This window comes from Mastigoproctus giganteus, chromosome 2, assembly GCF_048544385.1.
Source record: "Mastigoproctus giganteus isolate SK-2022 chromosome 2, ASM4854438v1, whole genome shotgun sequence".
NCBI lineage: Eukaryota > Metazoa > Arthropoda > Arachnida > Uropygi > Thelyphonidae > Mastigoproctus > Mastigoproctus giganteus.
In genome coordinates this window covers 48,506,103-48,530,294 of record NC_143576.1, presented here as the reverse complement: position 1 = coordinate 48,530,294, position 24,192 = coordinate 48,506,103, and the positions used below count along the sequence as shown (strand labels likewise).

The window sequence follows — 24,192 nt, the reverse complement described above, 5'->3', positions numbered from 1 at the left end:
GGTATGTCTGCCAGGGGCAAAGGTTGATGATGATGTTGTAGAGCAGATATCATCTTTTAAGGGCACAAAATGTGATATAGTTGTACACGTTGGCACTAATGATATTAAGAGTAGGAGACCGGCAGAATTACTTAACAAGTACCAGTCACCGTTAAAAAAAAGCCGTGAATTAGGGTTGAATTTGAAAGTGTCTGCAATTCTGCCCAGACAAGATAGGAGGGAGTATATGATGAGAGCTCTGTCAACCTATTCGACCCTGGAAAGATTGTGCAAGGCTCAAGGGGTAGAATTTTTTTTCAGCCTTGTCTGTACTTGTTAACAGGAGAGACTGCTTCTACAGGGATGGGATCCACTTAAATAGAAAGGGTGCAAGAATGTTTTCTGACGCTATTAAGATGTATTCTGATGCTTTCACCTCTGCCATTCGCTACTGTTAATCTATTAGTCCTTGTATCATACAAGGACTAATAGATTAACAGTAGCCAATGGCAGAGGTGAAAGTGATTCTTGCACTGCTTCTATTGAAATGAGCAGCAGCCTGGAAAATAACATGCAGGATATTTCAGAGACTGCTTGGAATCATTGGGGTACAAGTAAAAACATAGGGTAGCTAAGAAAAAAAACAGGTGCATGTATACTTGCATGTACACCAATGCTAGGAGTTTAGAAAATAAATTTGATGAATTTGAGATATTGCTCAAGACATCAAAGGCAGATATTATTGGAATTTCAGAGACGTGGTGACACACCGAAATAAGGAATGCAGAACTGGAATTTGGGAATTACAATGCCTACAGAAAGGATAGACAGGATAGGAAGGGAGGAGGAGTTATGCTATTAGTTAAGAAATACATAAAATCCAAGGAAGTGAAGCCAGCTGACATCGCTGGACAATGCAGTGTTGAGTCAGTTTGGTGTGACATAAATATTGGGAGATCAAAATTGAGAGTAGGAGTGTGCTGTACACCTAATGACTCTGATGAGTATAATAAGAAACTGTTCAGGGAAATACAGTTGACCAGTAAATCAGAGAGTCTTATAATGGGGGATTTTAATTTCCCAGATATTGACTGGAATTTGGGGGGCTGGTCACTCACACACTAGCAAGGCTTTTGTGGATTTATTGGATGATTGTTTTCTACATCAGCATGTTCAGGAGGCAACTAGAGGGAGTAATACTCTTGATTTGATTATCAGTAGTGATTCTTCATGCATTAAGAATCTGCAGATAAATGAACCACTAGGTGGCAGTGATCATAGTGTGCTGAAGTGGGATTTACTCAAAGAGGTAACTACCATTAAGGGTAAAGGGAGGGGTTATTGCTTTCGTAAAGGTGACTACGATGGACTGAGACAGTATTTAAATTCTATACAGTGGGACCAACTGATGATGTTACCAACAGCAAATTCAAAATGGGACGCATTCAAAGAACTTATCTTGGAAGCTACTAGGCTTTACATACCAACTATGAAATATTGTTCAAGGTTTAGGCCTAAATGGATGTCAGATGAACTAATGAGACATATGGCAGAGAAGAAATGCGTGGAATACATACAAATTAACACGTAACACAGAAGCCTATGATAGATACAAGTTGATCTGTAACCAAATTAAAAAGAAGGTTAGGCAGCAGAAGGCAGATTACGAGAAATCTTTGGCAAAGGATGCAAAGAAAAACAGCAAAGAGTTCTTTACTTATGTAAACTCTAGAAGGAAAGGGATGAATCAGATTGGTCCACTGGATATCGATGGGTCAACTGTTGATGATCCTGCTCAGGTAGCTAACAAACTAAATGAATATTTTGCATCAACGTTCACACATGAGGAGTTATTCAACGAGGGGAATGCCAGAGGTGAATTAAACTCTGGCAGTGAGCTAGATAATTTTGTAACAACTGAGAGTAAAGTGGAGGAGAAATTGTTTAAGATAAACAAAAGAATGGCACCTGGGGTGGATGGGATCTATCCAGTTATATTAAAGGAGGCAGCAAAGGAAGTAAGCAAACCCTTAGCCATAATTATGGGAGTTTCCTTGGACTCATGGGAGGTATCCATGGACTGGAGTTGTGCAAATGTGACCCCAATTCACAAAGGAGGATCAAAGGCTGACAGAAGTAATTATCGACCTGTAAGTTTAACTTCTGTTTCCGGAAAATTAATGGAGGCACTGGTTAAAGAAGCATTGCAGGATCATCTAGACAAGACTTCAGTTATAGCTCGGACACAGCATGGTTTTGTTAAGGGGAAGTCTTGCCTGACCAAATTGATTGGATACTATGATGATATTGTATACTACTTTGATATTATATACTTGGATCTCAGAAAGGCTTTTGATACTGTTGCACATGGAAGACATCTGCACAAATTGGAGCAGTGTGGCATTGGAGGCAAATTGCTGCTATGGATAAAGGGGTGGTTGAGGGGGAGAAGACAGAGAGTGGGAATCAATGGACACTGCTCATCGTGGACTAATGTTATTAGTGGAGTCCCTCAGGGTTCAGTATTGGGTCCATTATTGTTTTTTGTATTTATAAATGATATTGATGATGGTATATCAAACTTAATGTCCAAGTTTTCAGACGATACGAAGGTTGGCAGAGTTGTCAAGGACACTACTGACACTATGCTGCTGTAACAGGATCTGGAGAGGTTGAGCAGATGGGCTGAGAGGTGGCAAATGAAGTTTAGCATTGACAAATGTAAAGTACTACAAATGGGAAACAGCAACCCCAGAGCAACGTATCAACTCTGTGGTACTACACTGACAGTGGTAGAGAATGAAAGGGACCTGGGGGAGGTTGTGCAGGCAGATATGAAGTTCTCTGAGCAGTGCAGACGGGCTGCAAGAGTAATGCATGGTGTATTGTCAATGATATATATATATATATGCAAATTTTTCTAGCAGGGATAAGGAGGTGATTATTCCCTTGTATAAGGCAATATTCAGGCCACACCTAGAGTACTGTATACAGGTCTGGAGGCCTCATTTCAAGACGGATGTAGAGCTGCTGGAACGAGTACAGAGAAGGGCAACAAGATTAGTGAACGAAACAAGGGGGTGCATTTACGAAGAAAGGCTTAAATTTTGCAAATTACCGTGTCTGGAGACTAGCCACCAGCGAGGTGATCTGATAGAGGTGTATAAAGCCTTGAATGGTTTGAGCATGCTCAATGCTGATGGGATTTTTCCTCTTGCTCAGAATAATCATCTGAGAGGGCGTAAATTCAAATTGAGGAAAGACAGATGTAGGATAGATGTGTGGAAATTTGCCTTTATCCAGCGGGTGGTTGGTTAGTGATAAAGACTTCCATCCCTTGTCGTGGAAGTTGATAGCCTAAATAAGTTTAAGGCTCAGCTGGACAGGGATTTCGAACGAACAGAGGGGTGAAGTGGCAGTGGTTATTTTTTATTTATTTTTTATTTTTGGCTGATGCTGCATAAGCTTGCTTTCTTGCATCAAATGCCTCTAGTAATGCTAATGCTAATTTGTCTCCAATGCCACACTGCTCCAATTTGTGTAGCAGTCTTCCATTTGAACGGTATCAACAGCCTTTCTAAGATCCAAATATATGATCTTAACAAACCCATGCTGTTTCCGAGCTATAATTGAAGTCTTGTCTAGATGATCCTGCAGTGCTTCTTTATCCAGTGCCTCCATTAATTTCCCTGGAACAGAAGTTAAACTAACAGGTCAGTAATTACTTGTGTTACCCTTTGATCGTCCTTTGTGATTTGGAGTCACATCTCCAACCCATGGGTACCTCCCCTGAGTCCAAGGAAGCTCTCAAAATTATGGCTAAGGGTGTGCTTACTTCCTTTGCTGCCTCCTTTAATATAACTTGATAGAGTCCATCCGCCCCAGGTGCCTTTCTTATGTTTATCTTCAACAATTTCTCCTCCACTTTACTCTCAGTTATTACAAGATTATCTAGCTTACTGCCAGAGTTTAATACATCTCTGGCGTTCCCTTCCCTGAATAGCTTCTTATGTGTGAATATAGATGCAAAATATTCTTTTAGTTTGTTAGCTACCTGAGCAGGATCATAAACAGTTGAACCAATGATATCAAGTGGACCAATCTGATTCATCCCCTTCCTTCTAGAGTTTACATAAGTAAAGAACTCTTTGCTGTTTTTCTTTGCAACCTTTGCCAAAGATTTCTTGTAATATGCCTTTTCCTGCCTATTCTGCTTTGTGACTTGGTTTCAGACCAGTTTTTTATCTATCATAGGTTTCTGTGTCACCTGTTAATTTATATGTATCCCATGCATTTCTCTTCTCTGCCACATGTCTAATTAGTATTAGTATTAGTATTAGTATTAGTAGAGGCATTTGATGCAAGAAAGCAAGCTTATGCAGCATCAGCCAAAAAAAAAAAAAAAAAAAAAACCCACTTCCACTTCACCCCTCTGTTCGTTCAAAATACCTGTCCAGCTGAGCCTTAAACTTATTTAGGCTATCAACCTCCACCACAAGGGATGGCAGTCTGTTCCACCAACCAACCACCCGCTGGCTAAAGGCAAATTTCCGCACGTCTATCCTACATCTGTCTTTCCTCAATTTGAATTTATGCCCTCTCAGGTGATTTTTCTGAGCTAGAGGAAGAATCCCATCAGCATTGAGCATGCTTAAACCATTCAAGGCTTTATACACCTCTATCAGATCACCTCGCTGGTGCCTAGTCTCCAGACACTGTAATTTGCAAAACTTAAGCCTTTCTTCTTAAGAGCACCCCTTCGTTCCATTCACTAATCTTGTTGCCCTTCTCTGTACTCGTTCCAGCAGCTCTACATCCTTCTTGAAATGAGGCCTCCAGACCTGTATACAGTACTCTAGGTGTGGCCTGACCATTGCCTTATACAATGGAATAATCACCTCCTTATCCCTGCTGGAAAAATTCCTGTATATCATTGACAATACTCCATGAGCTACTCTTGCAGCCCGTCTGCAGTGCTCAGAGAACTTCATATCTGCCTGCACAATCACCACCAAGTCCCTTTCATTCTCTACCACTGTCAGTGTAGTACCACAGAGTTGATACGTTGCTCTGGGGTTGCTGTTTCCCATGTGTAGTACTTTACATTTGTCAATGTTAAACTTCATTTGCCACCTCTCAGCCCATCTGCTCAACCTTTCCAGATCCTGTTGCAGCAGCATAGTGTCAGTAGTGTCCTTGACAACCCTGCCAACCTTTGTATCATCTGCAAACTTGGACATTAAGCTTGATATACCATCATCAATATCATTTATAAATACAGAAAACAACAATGGACCCAACACTGAGCCCTGAGGGACTCCACTAATAACATCAGTCCACGATGAGCAGTGTCCATTGATTACCACTCTCTGTCTTCTCCCCCTCAACCACCCCTTTATCCATAGCAGCAATTTGCCTCCAATGTCACACTGCTCCAATTTGTGTAGCAGTCTTCCATGTGCAACAGTATCAAAAGCCTTTCTAAGATCCAAGTATATAATATCAAAGTTATTCCCTGCATCCAGCTCTTTTGTGACTGCATCATAGTATCCAATCAAGTTGGTCAGGCAAGACTTCCCCTTAACAAAACCATGCTGTGTCTGAGCTATAACTGAAGAAGTCTTGTCTAAATGATCCTGCAGTGCTTCTTATTTAGTTCATTTGACATCCATTTAGGAATAAATCTTGAACAATAGTTCTTAGTTGGTATGAAAGGTCTAGTAGCTTCCAAGAGTAATTCTTTGAATGCTTTCTATTTTGAATTTTCTGTTGGCAACATTATCAGCTGCTCCCACTGTATAGAATTTAAATACTGTTTGAAACCAATATGCAGTCAAACTTTGGATTCTTCCCTCTCATCCTATCCAGCCGTATCTATTTAAACTATCTTTGGTAAACTACTATAGGAATAAACCAAATGAAAATAAACCTGCTGGAATCAGACTAAAAAATCTAATGTAGAATTGAAGTCTCCCACTAGAAGTATCCACCTAAACACTGATAAAAATAGAGCAACTATGCATCTCTATTTTTCCAGTTGTACATTCAAACCATTATGGGATGACTTGTTTTGGAAATGGAGAAACCAGGTGCTGAACAACCGAAATATACAGCAGCTACATTTAGTCATGCATCTCTAAATCCATATATTATCTCCAACTATATACTGATACATATGTCGGTGTTACAATGGTTCTACCAACTTGCCTCATCTCCAAATGTCTTTCATCCAGTTGCAGTATTTACACTGTCGCACTTCATGCAATCAATTGAATATGTCAGGAATATGACTAATGAACTAATCAAGTAATAATAATATATATCGATTCATTGAGCATAGCTTTTCAACATAAATATCCTTACTCTCACCATATGTTAAAATAAATCAAAATGCAGCCGATAAAGCTCACATAATGCAAAACAGCATGCTCAGCAATTCAGAAAAATGTAAGAATGTAAGATTATTGAGTCAAACAGTTAAAAATCCACTCGCCTCTTCTTCATCTGCCTTAGTTCCTTACAGCAACTACAAACCTATTATACAACAGGCGTTTATTGACCACTCTCTATAGTAAGCTCTTTCAAATAAAATGCCACAACACTGGAACTTTAGTTCCTAGTTGAACAGGTGAGAAGAGGTTGTCCTTGCAAGCCCAAGCATTGGCCATACTCATCTCACAAACCTTTTCTTGTTCAGAGGTGAGGACTGATCTTCACTATTCTCATAGTCTCTCTCCCTACTGGCAGGGAAATACATCCTCCTTGACTGTCCCTACAATCAAGCTGCTTGACTTACAAATTTAGATCTCTTCTAACCAAGCACAATTAATTGAAGCTGAATAATATTATAAGCGATGAAGAAAATCTTTCAGATTTATTTAGTTTTCTAAAGCAGATTCCTTTATATGAACATTTCCAACACATTACAAGGAAAAATTATTTCATTTGCATAAATATTATACTTCAATAGGCACCATTTGGCTTTAGTTGCTCTTGTGCCAGAAAACTCCCATTGAAACCAACCAACCATTCGTCTGTGGGATGTGGTTGCCACACCTTGACCCCTGCTTACACTAGCATACACTAGGGTAGTCACTTCTGGTATACCAGATGCAGTGTTTCTGTCCTTGCACATGGGAGTATGCTCATGATTACTAATCATCATGAAAGTGCAAGCAGAGGAGGAGTTAGTTTTTTGCAGAATGATAAGACTCTGCCAAAATTCAGTCCACTTGAATCATGGGTGGGATCTCAATATGAGCTTCATCATTTTAGACTCCCAAGTAGCAGCCCTAGATGTGTCATACCTAAAAGAATATCAGTGATATACTGCAGCCAGTCAGTCAGAAAACAGTCTTAAAAACTGAACTATCAATAAGTAAATCAGAATGGTAAAGCCAAAAATTTCCAAGTTTCTCCTGTGTATCATTTCATACAAAGTGTTATTTTCTTTAGGTTGTTTGAAGATGCACAATCCCAACTGAAGAAATTAAACATGGAAATACAAGAGTTAGATGAAAAGTTTACTGCATCTAGCACTTATCACCAGAAGGAGATTGAAGCCCTTTGTCATCGTCATAAGGAAGCAATAAAATTTTGGAAAGACAAGAATGACTTCATGGTGAGTTTTTTGATTGTTTAATGTTAACATCAATGCCAATTCCTTTACTGTTCAAATATGTGTTCTGATGATTTTCATGGATTATTTTTTTCAAAAAACTTAAAATTTTTACTACATTATATTTATGAATATGCTTTTTTTTTGCCATATATGCCAACAAAAACAAATTGGACAATGCATCAATAACAGACAAATATTAAAGCAGGTGACAACTTCAGAATATTCACTTATTTCTACAGCTTAAAAAAATACAGAAATAATAATTGCCTAGATGCCAACTCTCTGGATTTACAAAATTCCAGAGAACCAGTCATACAAACTCTATTTGACCCTTCACACTCTTTCACCATTGTAATATAGTCAGAATGACGGTCTTTAAAAACTCAGTTTTTCTCACTACATTTCTTTAAAAAAAAAAATAATAATAATCATTCTATGTTAAAATTGGAATGTTTTAAAAAAAATTTGCATATTTCTGTTTATTGTCATTAACATGATATGCTCCATGGCAGTCAATGTTGAAAAATAAAAATGCTGAATAAGAGAATTGTTTCGTTCTAAGCAGCCATTTCATAGTTCATGTGTAGTATGAAGCTAATTAAAAATGTCTTTCCGTAAAATGCCAAAGAAATACAATGTAAAATTTCAGAAGATCCATATGCAAGATAAGCAGAGGCATTAGTAGAGGCATTCAAGGAAGCAACCTTATACATCATCAGCCAAAAAAAAAAAAAAATCACATTTCACCCATCCATTTGCTCCAAATGTTTGTCCAGATTAAATTTAAGCCTTCAATTTACAACTATGGCAGATGTAAGTTTATTCTGAAAATCAACCACATGCTGGCAAAAGGCAAATTTTCGTACATCTATTCTACAACTATCTTTCTTCAATTTGAATTTGTGCTCCCTCAAGGATGTAATCTGAGCAAGAGGAAGAATTGTGTCAGCATTGAGTGTGCTCAAACCATTCAAGGCCTTATACACTCAATCAGATCACCTCACAGGTGAATCTGATCGAGTGAGGTGTCTAGCCTACAGATGCTGCAATTTGCAGAACTTAAGCCTTTCCTGGTAGGAGCAACCCTTTGTTCCCCTCACCAATCTTGCTGACTTTCACTGTACAGTCAGTCCTCGTATAGCATGATAGTTGTGTTCCTAGAAACCCTCGTGCAATATAAACAACAGGCCCTATGGGAAAAATAGGGTTAGGTGCCGACCACTCAAGATTGAACACACATTTGTAACCAAAACATTACCAAACACAATAAATAATTGTAATAAAATACGTAAGTATTTTATTACGACTATTACGTAATAAAATATTGCTAATGCTTTTGCTTCTATCGTAAGCAAATTTGTTTTTTGTTTGATTTTCTATCCAAACAGATGACAGCCATTCCATCTCTTCCAATTCTTTGTGTCTTAATCTAATGGATTTTAATTATACTTTGAGTTGTTCCTGCTATGAAAGTTGTTTTTATTTTCTCTGCATTCTTTCTAATTCTCGGCGTTGCCTCATTTAGGTCTGTAGCACGTGCAATATCACATGGTCTTTCATTTCGCTCAAAGCGTTTCACAATTTCATATTTTTTCTCTATCGACAGAGGTGGACTGGCCGTAAGCCTTACCGGGGAAACCCCGGTGGGCCGGAGGCCAGTGTGATTTTGGCCATAAACCATAGTATGAGGCCACTATAAATTTTCCCGGGTAAGAATTTTTGGCCCAGTCTGCCTCTTTTTATTGATATTGCTTTTCCTTTTCTCTCTGAATCTGCACCAGGATGCTTTCTTTTCACACATTTTAAGTATTTTACTCATTTTTAGGGAATAAAGCACAATTACAAAATGAGGAGGCACGCTTGATACACATATACAAAGCTGCGCGTGTGTAGCAACTGAATAAACAACACCGTAAAGGCAGAGATACACTATTAACACCTCACATTTTATTAAAGCACATTCTAGGAGTTACTACCATAAAACAATAAAAACAATTTCCAGTTGCGTTTCTGCTAGTGGAATCTGTTATAAACTGGTAGTAAACTCTATATAATTGCATTTGCGATAATACCGATAGCTGGAATTGTGTTGGTCTTTACGTTATTATGTGAAATGCGTTTCCCCTTCACTGATATAAAAAACAAATAAATTTTCAGAATCTTCTCTTCATTCCTGTCGTGTTGCGTTCGGTTGGGATGATTCTGCGTTCCACTGCCATTTCTTGTAAACACAAAGGCGAATCGTGCATAAGCGAATTCGGTTCGTGTTATATAAGATATCATTCCCCTATTTATAAATCGTGTATGATCGAATTCGTGTAGTGTAAACACGTGTTATACGAGGACTGACTGTACTCATCCCAGCAGCTCTATATCATTCCTAAAATGAAGCCTCCAGACCTCTATGCAGAACTCTATATTTCTAAAGTGATGAATGAGTTGAGTGGAATAAATGAGATGAGAGCTAGAAGAATGAATAAAAGTGTAAGCGTGTGAGAAAAAGAACACAAACCATAAATGCTACAGTTAAGAACACACTAACCCTAGTTTTAATTAGTATTTAAATTTACACTACACATCATTGCATCCCCTCCTGGTGTGTGAGAAAAAGATGAATGAGTTCAGTGAAATGAGTGAAAAAAAAAAAAATAAATAAATAAAAAAAAAAAAAAAAATATATATATATATAAAAAACTTGGAAAAAAAAATAAGAAAAAAGTATTAAAAAAATAATAATAAATAAATAAAAAATAATGATAAGAAAAAAGAAAATAAAAAAAGAATGCAAGTAGAGTGAGAATGCAGATTATGAATGAAGTAAATGTGTGTCTCTCCCACCCCCCTCGCCTGGTGGATTCCCCACTGCCAGCTAACATATCCTACCCCTGAAGCGGGATGGGAAGCTTGACCTTCATACCGGATTCGATACTGCTTGGACATGACACCGACGAAGACATTCTGCGGCTTTCCTGCCAACACGCCATTGGCGATCTGAACTGGGTACTCTAACCTGGTGGTTTCCTTTAAAACCCCATCCCCAAGCAGGGGAGAGAGGAGATGGATCTCTGTCTCCTCTCCTCCTTGCCTACCCCCATACTTCGCCTGGTGGGGCTCGTCTCCACTGACCTCTTTGGGGATGCCTACTCTATCATCCCTATTCTTCTATCTGTTTTTCCCCCAGTCTTCAGCCTCCCCTCCTCTCTCACTAAATCGACCGAGTGTACCCTTAACAATGCCGCCAAATTCTAATCAACGTCTAAATTCTACCGGCTTTGTGTAAATCTCTAAGACAACTAACACTATTAGCTTTTATCTAGTGTATAGCCTCGCATGTCTAAATTTAATAACATCAAAATTTTGCATGACCTATTAGGCCTTTAACACATCTCTTTAGCGTTCAACCCCAACCAGCAATTTCCTAACAGCAATCCCATTAAGCATTAATGTCAAACGCAAAAAAATTTTTTTTAATTAATTTTTTTTTATAGGTCCTAGCCACTGAAATCCCAGGAAACTAGGTGGCAGGACCTACCAGAGCAATTTGTTGTGATACTGGATACACCCGGCTAGCCTCCACATAGCAAGGTATGGACAACATCGGGCCCCACTAGGGGCCTGGCAGCCAATAAGCCGGACAAACATTGGGCACAACATATCACACTGCACAGACATGGCCCACACACTTTCAAGTCTACGGTTTGACAGTGTACTGTCCTCGATACAGCGAAACACACGCGGAGATGGGAGAAATCCCAGGTGCCATCTGACATGAACATACCTTATACCTTGTCAGTGTAGTATCACACAATTGATACGTTGTTCTGGGGTTACTGCTTACCATGTGCAGTATTTTTCATTTGTCAATATTAAACTTCAGTTGCCACCTCTCAGCCCATCTGCTCAATGTTTCTAGATCCTGAAACAGCAACTTACTGTCATTTGTGTCATTAACACAAACGACAGCACCTAGGGTGGATGGAATCTATCCAGTTATATTAAAGAAGACAGAAAGGGAAGTAAGCAAACCTTAGCAATAATTATGAGAGCTTCCTAGGCGAACCCAGCCGACCTTTGTATCATCTGCAAACTTGGTCATTAAGCTTGATATACCATCATCAATATCATTGATGAATACAGAAAACAACAATGGACCCAACACTGAACCCTGGGGGACTCCACTAATAACATTAGTACATGAAGAGCAGTGTCCATTGATTACCACTCTCAGTCGGCACACACTCAACCATCCCTTTATCCATAGCAGCAATTTGCCTCCAATGCCACACTGCTCCAATTTGTGCAGCAATCGTCCGCGTGCAACGATATCAAAAGCCTTTCTAAGATCCAAATATATGATATCAAAATTATTCTTTGAATCCAGTTCCTTTGTGACTACATCATAGTATCCAATCAAATTTGTCAGACAAGACTTCCCCTTAACAAACCCATGCTGTTTCCGAGCTGTGACTGAAGTCTTGTCTAGATGATCCTGCAATGCTTCTTTAGCCAGTGCGTCCATTAATTTCCTTAAAACAGAAGTAAAACTAACAGGTCTGTAATGACCTGTGTCTCCCCTTGATCCTCCTTTGTGGATTGGGGTCACATTTGCACATCTCCAGTCCATGGGTACCTCCGCTGAGTCCAAGGAAGCTCTCATAATTATTACTAAGGGTTTGCTTACTTCCTTTGCTGCCTCCTTTAATATAACTGGATAGATTCTATCCACCTCAGGTGCCTTTCTTATGTTTATCTTCAACAATTTCTCCTCCACTTTACTCTCAGTTATTACAAGATTATCTAGCTTATTGCCAGAGTTTAATACACCTCTGGCATTCCCCTCCCTGAATAACTCCTCATGTGTGTGAATGTAGATGAAAAATATTCATTCAGTTTGTTAGCCACCTGAGCAGGATCATGAACAGTTGAACCATTGATATCAGTTGAACCATTGAACAGTTGAACCATTGGACCAATCTGATTCATCCCCTTCCTTCTAAAGTTTACATAAATAAAGAACTCGCTGCTGTTTTTTTACATTCCTTTCCAAATATTTCTAGTAATCTGTCTTTGCCTGCCTAACCTCCTTTGTGACTTGGCTATAGACCAGTTTATATCTATCACAGGCTTCTGTATTATCTATTATTTTTTTATGTATCCCATGCATTTTTTCTCTGCCACATGGTTAATTAGTTCATCTGACATCCATTCAAGCCTAAATCGTGAACATTATTTCTTAGTTGGTATGAAAAGCCTAGTAGCTACCAAAGTTAATTCTTTGAATGCTTACCATTTTTAATTTGAATTTGGTGTTGGTAATATCATCAGTTGGTCCCACCGTATAGAATTTAAATACTATTTCAAACCACCATAGTCAACTTTATGAAAGCAATAACCCTTCCCTTTACCCCTGATGGTAGTTACCTCTTTGTATAAATCCCACTTCAGTACACTGTGATCACTGCCACCTAGTGGTTCCTTTATCTGCAGATAATTAATGCATGAAGAATCACTACTGATAATTAGATCAAGAGTATTACTCCCTCTAGTTGCCTCCCGAACATGCTGCTGTAGAAAACAATCATCCAATTAATCCACAAAAGCCTTGTTAATGTGTGAGCGACTAACACACAAATTCCAGTCAATCTGTGGGAAATTAAAATCCCCATTATATATAAGACCCTCTGATTTACTGGCCCACTTTATTTCTCTGCACAATTGCTCATTATACTCATCAGATTCAATAGGCCTATGACACACACCTCCTCTCATTTTTCCTTTCCCAGTGCTTATGTTCCACTAAACAGATTCAACATTTCATTTTCGACAAACATCAGTTGAATGAACTTCCTTAGATTTTATGTGTTTCTTAACTAACAGCATAAGCCCTCCTCCCTTCCTGTACATATTGTACTACTCAAATTCCAATTCTGCATTGCTTATGTCTGTGCGACACCACGTCTCTGATATCCCAATAATATCTGACTTTGATGGCTGACTAGCACTTCAAGCTCATCAAATTTATTAACTATACTTCTAACATTGGTGTACATGTTAGTATACATGCACCTATTTCTACTCTTAGTGCCCTAACACATCCCATGTATTTACTTGTTCTACTATGACTCCCAGTAGTCCTGGATATCCCCATTGTCTTGCTTTCCAAGCTGGTGTTCAATTGCGTTTCAATAGAAGCAGTGCAAGAATCAATTTCACCTCTGCCAGGGCTACGTTGATTGTTTGGTTTTTAGGAGCATTAGCAACTAAGGCCATATTGCTCCATGATATGCGCTGGTCATTCCCTGACCTTTCCGCATCCTCCGTATTTGGTGGCGACGGGTTCGAACCCCGGTCTATTCAAGAAGCGTGTGCTATGCACTGCTGCTCCTTCCCACCTGGCTACTGAGGCGCCTGCCAGTGGCTACTGTTAATTTATTAGTTCGTATATCCTCCCCAAGCTTGCAGTTTTCCGAACCACCTAACTCTGCCTCAATAGCATCAGCAAATATTCTTGCACCCTTTCTATTTAGGTGTATCCCATCCCTGTAGAATCAGTCTCTCCTGTTAACAAGCACAGATCAGGTTGAGAAAAATTCTAGCCCTAGTTATATCAAAGGAGGCAGTGAGGGAAGTAAGCAAACACTTAGCCATAATTATAAAAGCAGCCATAGATTCAGGGGAGGTCCTCATGGACTGGAGATGTGCAAATGTATCCTAAATTAACAAAAAGTGTTCAAAGAGTAATGCAAATAATTATAGACCTGTTAGTTTAACTTCTGTTCTGGTGAAAATAATGGCATCACTGGTTAAAGAGGTGATGCAGGATCACCTAGAAGAGACTGCAGTAATAGTTCAAACACTGCATGGGTTTCTTAAGAGTAAGTCTTGTCTGAACAATTTGATTGGTACTACGATGTATGTAACAAAGGAGAACTGGATGCGAAAAATAATTTTAATATCATATACTTGGATTTCAGAAAAGTTTTGATAATGTTGCACATGGAAGACTGCTGTACAAATTGGAGAGGCTTGGCATTAAGGGCAAATTGCTGCAATGAAAAAAGGGATGAGTGTGGGAGATGGCAGACAGTAGTAATAAATGGACACTGCTCTATGTGGATTAATGTTATTAGTGGAGTCCCCCCCCAGGGTTCGGTACTGGGCTCGTTGTTTTGTCTGTTTATTAATGATATCAATGAAGGTATAATAGTCTTAATGTCCAAGTTTGCACATGATACAAAGGTTGGCAGGATTGTTAATGATAGTAAAGACAGTATGCTACTACAGCAGGATCTAGAAAGTTAGGTAGGTTTTGCTGAGAAGTGGCAACTGAAGTTTAATGTTAACAAATGTATATAGTACTCCATATGGGTAGCAGTAACCCAAGAAAAAAGTACAAACTGTGTGGTACTATACTCAGGGTGGTGTAGAATGTAAAAGACCTGGGTGTAATTGTGCAGTTGGATATGAAGTTCTCTGAGCTGTGCCGACAGACTGCTAGAGCAGGTCATTGAGTTTTGTCAATGATATATAGGAATTTTGCTAGCAGAGACAAGGAGGTAATTATATCTTTGTATAAGACAAAGCTCATGCCACTCCTTGAGTTATCCATACGGATCTGGAGGCCTCACTTTAGGAAGGATGGAGAGTTGCTAGAATGAGTACAGAGAAGGGCAACAAGATTGGCGAGAGCCATAAATTGGTGCACTTATAAAGAAAGGATTAAGTTCTGAAAGTTTCAGCATGTGGAAACTAGGCGCCTGCAAGATGATCTGATTGAGGTGTAAAAGGCCTTGAATGGTTTGAGCAGGCTCAGTGCCGATGGGATAATTCCACTTGCTGAGAATACCATCTGTTGTGGAAGTTGACAGCTTATATAAATTTAAGGCTGAACTAGACAAACATCTGGAGTGACCCGATAGGTGAAATTGGAAATTTTTTTTTTTTTCCTGATGCTGTATAAGCTTGCTTTCTTGCATCATATGCCTCAAGTAATGCTAAAGTGTAGGAAAATTATAGACTAGTATTTTCACTATATATTTGCCACCATGGATATGAAGTATAACTGCAAGTGCCTACAACTCCTTCCCAGTGGATCCTATAGTCCTAAAGCTTCAGCAACAACTCTTTCCCCTAGGAGGAAAACTTTCCTCCACGCCAACACCAATTTGATTCCTGTCCCCACACAAGACCAGCACATACTAGATTACCAGCCCCCCCTTGAGGACTTTTAAGAGGCATAACTTGATCTCAAATAATGACAATTTGAAAACACAGATATTGGCTGAATCAGCACTCAAGAAATAACTCAACATCATGGAACACCAAAATTAGGAGCACCACTCACCAGATGTTTGGACAGAATAGACTTAATCTGCCTTAGTTTACCTAATCTCTTTTGTGACTTGATTACAGATTAATTTATATCTACCATAGGCTTCTATATCACCTGATAATTTATATGCATCCCATGCATTTTTCTTCTCTGCCACGTGTCTCATTAGTTCATCTAGCATCCATTTATCCTAAACATCCATTTAGCCTAAACAAATTTACATAATTTTCTATCATGAGAAGGCCAGGAAATCACTGATTGAAGTTGGAGTTTTTCTACAATAGTAGTGGCCATTGGCTCGCTATAGTGGATCCACTAACAAAGCTGACTGCTGCTTCGTCGGGTTCAGGCACACCGATTCCCTGGAAAATGTGACCGGGGAAGGCTATCTCTCTTTCTAAACAAGTCACTGGCTCTTTACAGATGTGCTTTTTAAAATTTTCTATGGAGCATTTATTTTTATATGGCAACATTTTCCTCCTGTTTCTTTCTTTGCTGCCATTTGGATTTTCGTGTTTTCATCTTTTCATTCCAATCAAGATACAAATCGAATATGCTTAACTAAAAAAGTTAGTAGTGGACTTTGTTTTCAAGGTTAAACTGTACTTGTTGAGTAAATCTTCAGATTTCTTACTCTTAATGTCATTAGTTCCAATATGTTCAACAATATCACCTTTTGTTTCCTTAAAAGATGACTTCTGCTCTACTGCGTCATCAGCTTTTGCCTCTGTCAGACATACTCTGGTCTTTAGGGCAAATAAGAGTAAGAATAGGTGCATGTATATTTGCATTTACACCAATGCTAGAAGTATAGTAAATAAATTTCATGAATTTTAAGTTCTGATGGTCAAGATATCAAAGGCAGATATTGTTGGGAGATCAGAGTAGTGTCACACAGATAGAAGAAATGCAGGGTTGGAATTTGGGCTGGGCAATGTGTACAAAAAGGATAGACAGGAAAGAAGTGGGGAGGGGTCATGCTGTTAGTAAAGAAACATATAAAATGCAAGGAAGTACAGCCAGTCGACATGGGTGGACAGTGCAGTGTCGAGTCAGTTTGATGCAACAAAACCAATGGGAAAGAAAACTTTTGTGAGTAGGAGTGTGTTATAGGCCTAATGACTCTGATGAGTATAATAAAAAACTGTACAGAGAAATAGAGTGGGCCAGTACATCATATTCTCTTATAATGGGAGATTTTAATTTCCCAGATATAGACTGGAAGTTTTTGGTTGGTCACTAGCAAGATTTTTGTGGAATTATTAGACAAGATTCTTGCACTTGCTTTGTGAATTTATAAGATTTATTAGATTCTTGCACTGCTTCTACTGGAATGAGCAGAAGCCTGAAAAACAAGATGCAGGATATTTCAGAGATTGCTGGGAATCATTGGGATACAAGTAAACACATGGGTTATGATAGGGTAGCTAAGAAAAAGAACAGGTGCATGTATACTTCCATGTATACACCAATGCTAGGAGTTTAGTAAATAAATTTGATGAATTTGAGGTATTGCTCAAAACATCAAAGGCAGATATTGTTGGGATTTCAGAGATGTGGTGTCACACAGATTTAAGGAATATAGAACTGCAATTTGGGGAATACAACGTCTACAGAAAGGATAGACAGGATAGGAAGGGAGGAGGGGTTATGCTATTATTTAAGAAACACAAAATCCAAGGAAGTAAAGCCAGTTGACATCCCTCGACAGTGCAGTGTCAGTTTGGTGTGACATAAGCATTGGGAGATCAAAATTGAGAGTAGGAGTGTGCTATATGCCTAATGACTCTGATGAGTATAATAAGAAACTCTACAGGGAAATAGAGTGGGCCAATAAATCAGAGAGTCTTATAATGGGGGATTTTAATTTCCCAGATATTGACTGGAATTTGGGGGCTGGTCACTCACACACTAGCAAGGCTTTTGTGGATTTATTGGATGATTGTTTTCTACACCAGCATGTTCGGGAGGCAACTAGAGGGAGTAATACTCTTGATTCGATTATCAGTAGTGATTCTTCATGCATTAAGAATATGAAGATAAATGAACCACTAGGTGGCAGTGATCACAGTGTGCTGAAGTGGGATTTACTCAAAGAGGTAACTACCATTAGGGGTAAAGGGAAGGGTTATTGCTTCCGTAAAGGCGACTAAGATGGACTGAGGCAGTATTTAAATTCTGTATAGTGGGATCAACTGATGATGTTACCAACAGCAAATTCAAAATGGGAAGCATTCAAAGAACTTGTCTTGGAAACTACTAGGCTTTATATAAACTAAGAAATATTGTTCAAGGTTTAGGCCTAAATGGATGTCAGATGTACTAATGAGACATATGGCAAAGAAGAAAAATGCATGGGTTACATGCAAATTAACACATGGCACAAAAGCCTAAGATAGATACCAGTTGATCTGTAACCAAGTTAGAAAGGAGGTTAGGGAGACGAAGGCAGATTACGAGATATCTTTGGCAAGGGATGCAAAGAAAAACAGCAAAGAGTTCTTTACTAATGTAAACTCTAGAAGGAAGGGGATGAATCAGATTGGTCCACTGGATATCGATGATTCAACTATTGATGATTCTGCTCAGGTAGCAATGAATATTTGGCATCTACTAAATGAATATTTGGCATCTACATTCACACACGAGGAGTTATTCAGCGAGGGGAATGCCAGAGGTGTATTCAACTCTGGCAATAAGCTAGAGAATCTTGTAATAACTGAGAGTAAAGTGGAGGAGAAATTGTTGAAGATAAACAGAAGAAAGGCACCTAGGGTGGATGGGATCTATCCAGTTATATTAAAGGAGGCAGCAAAGGAAGAAAGCAAACCCTTAGCCATAATTATGAGAGCTTTCTTGGATTCAGGGGAGGTACCCATGGACTGTAGATGTGCATATGTGACCCCAATTCACAAAGGAGGATCAAAGGCTGACACAAGTAATTACAGACCTGTTAGTTTACCTTCTGTTCCAGAAAATTAATGGAGGCACTGATTAAAGAAGCATTGCAGGATCATCTAGACAAGACTTCAGTCATTTCTTGGACACAATATGGTATTGTTAAGGGGAAGTCTTGCCTGACCAATTTGTTTGGATTCTATGATGCAGTCACAAAAGAACTGGATGCAGGGAATAACTGTGATATTATATACTTGCATCTTAGAAAGGCTTTTGATACAGTTGCACATGGAAGACTGCTGCACATATTCGAGCAGTGTGGAATTGGAGGCAAATTGCTGCTATGGATAAAGGGGTGGTTGAGGGGGAGAAGACAGAGAGTGGTAATGAATAGACACTGCACATAATGGACCAATGTTATTAGTGGAGTCCCTCAGGGTTCAGTATTGCGTACATTATTGTTTTCTGTATTTATAAATGACATTGATGATGGTACATCAAGCTTAATGTCCAAGTTTGCAGACAATATGAAGGTTGGCAGGGTTGAAAAGGACACTACTTACACTATGCTGCTACAACAGGATCTGGAAAGGTTTAGCAGATGGGCTGATAGGTGGCAAATAAAGGTTAACATTGACAAATGTAAAGTACTATATATGGGAAACAGCAACCCCAGAGCAATGTATCAACTCTGTGGTACTACATTGACAGTGGTAGAGAATGAAAGGGACCTGGGGGTGGTTGTGCAGGTAGATATGAAGTTCTCTGAGCAGTGCAGATGGGCTGAAAGAATAGCTCGTGGTGTATTGTCAATGATATATAGGAAATTTTCTGGCAGGGATAAGGAGGTGATTATTCCCTTGTATAAGGCAATGGTCAGGCCACACCTTGAGTATTGTATACAGGTCTGGAGGCCTCATTTCAAGAAGGATGTAGAGATGCTGGAACGAGTACAGAGAAGGGCAACAAGATTAGTTAATGGAACAAAGGGGTGCTCTTACGAAGAAAGGCTTAAGTTTTGCAAATTACAGTGTCTGAAAACTAGGCACCAGTGAGGTGATCTGATAGAGGTGTATAAAGCCTTGAATTGTTTGAACATGCTCAATGCAAATAGTTGTACACGTTGGCACTAATAATATTAAGAGTAGGAGACCGGCAGAATTACTTAACAAGTACAGGTCACTGTTGAACAAAAGCCGAGAATTAGGGTTGAATTTGAAAGTGTCTGCAATTCTGCCCAGACAGGATAGGAGGGAGTATATGATGAGAGCCTTGTCGATCAATTCGGCCCTGGAAAGATTGTGCAAGGCTCAAGGGATAGAATTTTTTTCAGCCTGGACTGTACATGTTAACAGGAGAGATTGCTTCTACAGGGATGGGATACACTTAAATAGAAAGGGTGCAAGAATATTTGCTGATGCTATCGAGGCAGTGTTAGGTGGGTCGGAAAACTGCTAGCTTGGGGGGAGACAAAGACCAATAGATTAACAGTAGCCACTGGCAGAGGTGAAAGAGATTCTTGCATTGCTTCTATTAGAATGAGCAGAAGCCTGAAAAACAAGATGCATGGTATTTCAGAGCCTGCTGGGAGCCATTGCGGTACAAGGAAACACATGGGTTGTGTTAGGGTAGCTAAGAATAGAAACAGGTGCAGGTATACTTGCGTGTACACCAATGCTAGGAGTTTAGTAAATAAATTTGATGAATTTGAGGTATTGCTCAAAACATCGAAGGCAGATATTGTTGGGATATCAGAGACGTGGTGTCACACAGATATAAGGGATGCAGAACTGCAATTTGGGGAGTACAACGTCTAAAGAAAGGATAGACAGGATAGGAAGGGGGGAGGGGTTATGCTATTATTTAAGAAACACATAAAAACCAAGGAAGTGAAGCCAGTCGACATTGCTGGACAGTGCAGTGTGGAGTCAGTTTGGTGTGACATAAACATTGGGAGATCAAAATTGAGAGTAGGAGTGTGCTATAGGCCTAATGACTCTGATGAGTATAATAAGGAACTGTACAGGGAAATAGAGTGGGCCAGTAAATCAGAGTGTCTTATAATGGGAGATTTTAATTTCCCAGATATTGACTGGAATTTGGGGGCTGGTTACTCACACACTAGCAGGGCTTTTGTGGATTTATTGGATGATTGTTTTCTACATCAGCATGTTTGGGAAGCAACTAGAGGGAGTAATACTCCTGATTTTATTATCAGCAGTGATTCTTCATGCATTAAGAATCTGCAGATAAATGAACCACTAGGTGGCAGTGATCACAGTGTGCTGAAGTGGGATTTACTCAAAGAGGTAACTACCATTAGGGGTAAAGGGAAGGGTTATTGCTTCCGTAAAGGCGACTACGATGGACTGAGACAGTATTTAAATTCTATACAGTGGGACCAACTGATGATGTTACCAACAGCAAATTCAAAATGGGAAGCATTCAAAGAACTTATCTTGGAAGCTACTAGGCTTTACATACCAACTAAGAAATATTGTTCAAGGTTTAGGCCAAAATGGATGTCAGATGAACTAATGAGGCATACGGCAGAGAAGAAAAATGCATGGGATACATACAAATTAACACATGACACAGAAGCCTATGATAGATACAAGTTGATATGCAACCAAGTTACAAAGGAGGTTAGGCAGGCGAAGGCAGATTACGAGAAATCCTTGGCAAGGGATGCAAAGAAAAACAGCAAAGAGTTCTTGACTTATGTAAACTCTAGAAGGAAGGGGATGAATCAGATTGGTCCACTTGATATTGATGGGTCAACTGTTGATGATCCTGCTCAGGTAGCTAACAAACTAAATGAATATTTTGCATCGACATTCACACATGAGGAGTTATTCAGCAAGGGGAATGCCAGAGGTGTATTCAACTCTAGCAGTAAGCTACAGAATCTTGAAATAACTGCGAGTAAAGTGGAGGAGAAACTGTTGAAGATAAACACAAGAAAGGCACCCGGGGTGGATGGGATCTATCCAGTTATATTAAAGGAGGCAGCAAAGGAAGTAAGCAAACCCTTAACCATAATTATGAGAGCTTCCTTGGACTCAGGGGAGGTACCCATAGACTGGAAATGTGCAAATGTGACCCCAATTCACAAAGGAGGATCAAAGGCTGACACAAGTAATTATAGACCTGTGAGCTTAACTTCTGTTCCAGGAAAATTAATGGATGCACTGGTTAAAGAAGCACTGCAGGATCATTTAGACAAGACTTCAGTTATAGCTCAGACACAGCATAGTTTTGTTAATGGGAAGTCTTGCCTGACCAACTTGATTGGATACTATGATGCAGTCACAAAAGAACTGGATGCAGGGAATAACTTTGATATTATATACTTGGATCTTAGAAAGGCTTTTGATACTGTTGCACGTGGAAGACTGCTACACAAATTGGAGCAGTGTGACATTGGAGGCAAATTGCTGCTATGGATAAAGGGGTGGTTGAGGGGGAGAAGACAGAGAGTGGTAATCAATGGACACTGCTCATCGTGGAATGATGTTATTAGTGGAGTCCCTCAGGGCTCAGTGTTGGGTCCATTATTGTTTTCTGTATTTATAAATGATATTGATGATGGTATATCGGGCTTAATGTCCAAGTTTGCAGACGATACAAAGGTTGGCAGGGTTGTCAAGGGAACTACTGACACTATGCTGCTGCAACAGGATCTGGAAATGTTGAGCAGATGGGTCGAGAGGTGGCAAATGAAGTTTAACATTGACAAATGTAAAGTACTACACATGGGAAACAGCAACCCCAGAGCAACGTATCAACTCTGTGGTACTACACTGACAGTGGTAGAGAATGAAAGGGACTTGGGGGTGGTTGCAGGCAGATATGAAGTACTCTGAGCAGTGCAGACGGGCTGCAAGAGTAGCTCATGGAGTATTGTCAATGATATACAGGAGTTTTTCCAGCAGGGATAAGGAGGTGATTATTCCATTGTATAAGGCGATGGTGAGGCCACACCTAGAGTACTGTATACAGGTCTGGAGGCCTCATTTCAAGAAGGATGTAGAGCTGCTGGAACGAGTACAGAGAAGGGCAACAAGATTAGTGAATGGAACAAAGGGGTGCTCTTACGAAGAAAGGCTTAAGTTTTGCAAATTACAGTGTCTGGAGACTAGGCACCAGCGAGGTGATCTGATAGAGGTGTATAAAGCCTTGAATGGTTTAAGCATGCTCAATGCTGATGGGATTCTTCCTCTAGCCCAGAAAAATCACCTGAGAGGGCATAAATTCAAATTGAGGAAAGACAGATGTAGGATAGACGTGCGGAAATTTGCCTTTAGCCAGCCGGTGGAACAGACTTCCATCCCTTGTGGTGGAGTTTGATAGCCTAAATAAGTTTAAGGCTCAGCTGGACAGGTATTTTGAACGAACAGAGGGGTGAAGTGGAAGTGGGTTTTTTTTTTTTTTTTTGGCTGATGCTGCATAAGCTTGCTTTCTTTCGTCAAATGCCTCTACTAATGCTAATGCTAATGCTAATGCTGATGGGATTCTTCCTCTTGCTCAGAATAATCAACTGAGAGGGCATAAATTCAAATTGAGGAAAGGCAGATGCAGGATAGATGTGCGGAAATTTGCCTTTAGCCAGCGGGTGGTTGGTTGGTGGAACAGACTTCCATCCCTTGTCGTGGACGTTTATAGCCTAAATAAGTTTAAGGTTCAGCTGGACAGATATTTCGATCAAACAGAGGGGTGAAGTGAAAGTGGTTATTTTTTATTTATTTATTTTTTTTTGGCTGATGCTGCATAAGCTTGCTTTCTTGCATCAAATGCCTCTACTAATGTTAATGCTAATGTTAAATAAACCCTTAGCCATAATGATGAGAGTTTCATTGGACTCAGACGAGGTACCCACAGACTTGAGATGTGCAAATGAGACCCCAGTTTACGAAGGAGGATCAAAGGCTGTCACAAGTAATTATAGACCTGTGAGTTTAACTTCTGTTCCAGGAAAATTAATGGAGGCACTGGTTAAAGAAGCACTGCAGGATCATCTAGACAAGACTTCAGTTATAGCTCGGACACAGCATGGTTTTGTTAACGGGAAGTCTTGCCTGACCAATGTGATTGGATACTATGATGCAGTCACAAAAGAACTGGATGCAGGGAATAACTTTGATATTATATGCTTGGATTTTAGAAAGGCTTTTGATACTGTTGCACATGGAAGACTGCTACACAAATTGGAGCAGTATGGCATTGGAGGCAAATTGCTGCTATGGATAAAGGGTGGTTGAGGGGTAAAAGACAGAGAGTGGTAATCAATGGACACTGCTCATCGTGGACTAATGTTATTAGTGGAGTCCCTCAGGGTTCAGTGTTGGGTCCATTATTGTTT

The 24,192-nt window shown here is 39.5% G+C and overlaps 1 protein-coding gene across 1 annotated transcript in view; it reads left to right on the top strand.

Annotated features, from left to right (window-relative positions):
• The window catches only part of LOC150089294 (uncharacterized), a 610,558-nt gene that overhangs the window by 542,700 nt on the left and 43,666 nt on the right, over positions 1-24,192 (top strand). The window contains exon 9 of the mRNA XM_090389936.1: positions 7,435-7,600. Within this exon, the coding sequence (XP_090246062.1) occupies positions 7,435-7,600 (166 nt within the window). The remainder of the gene's footprint in view (positions 1-7,434; positions 7,601-24,192) is intronic.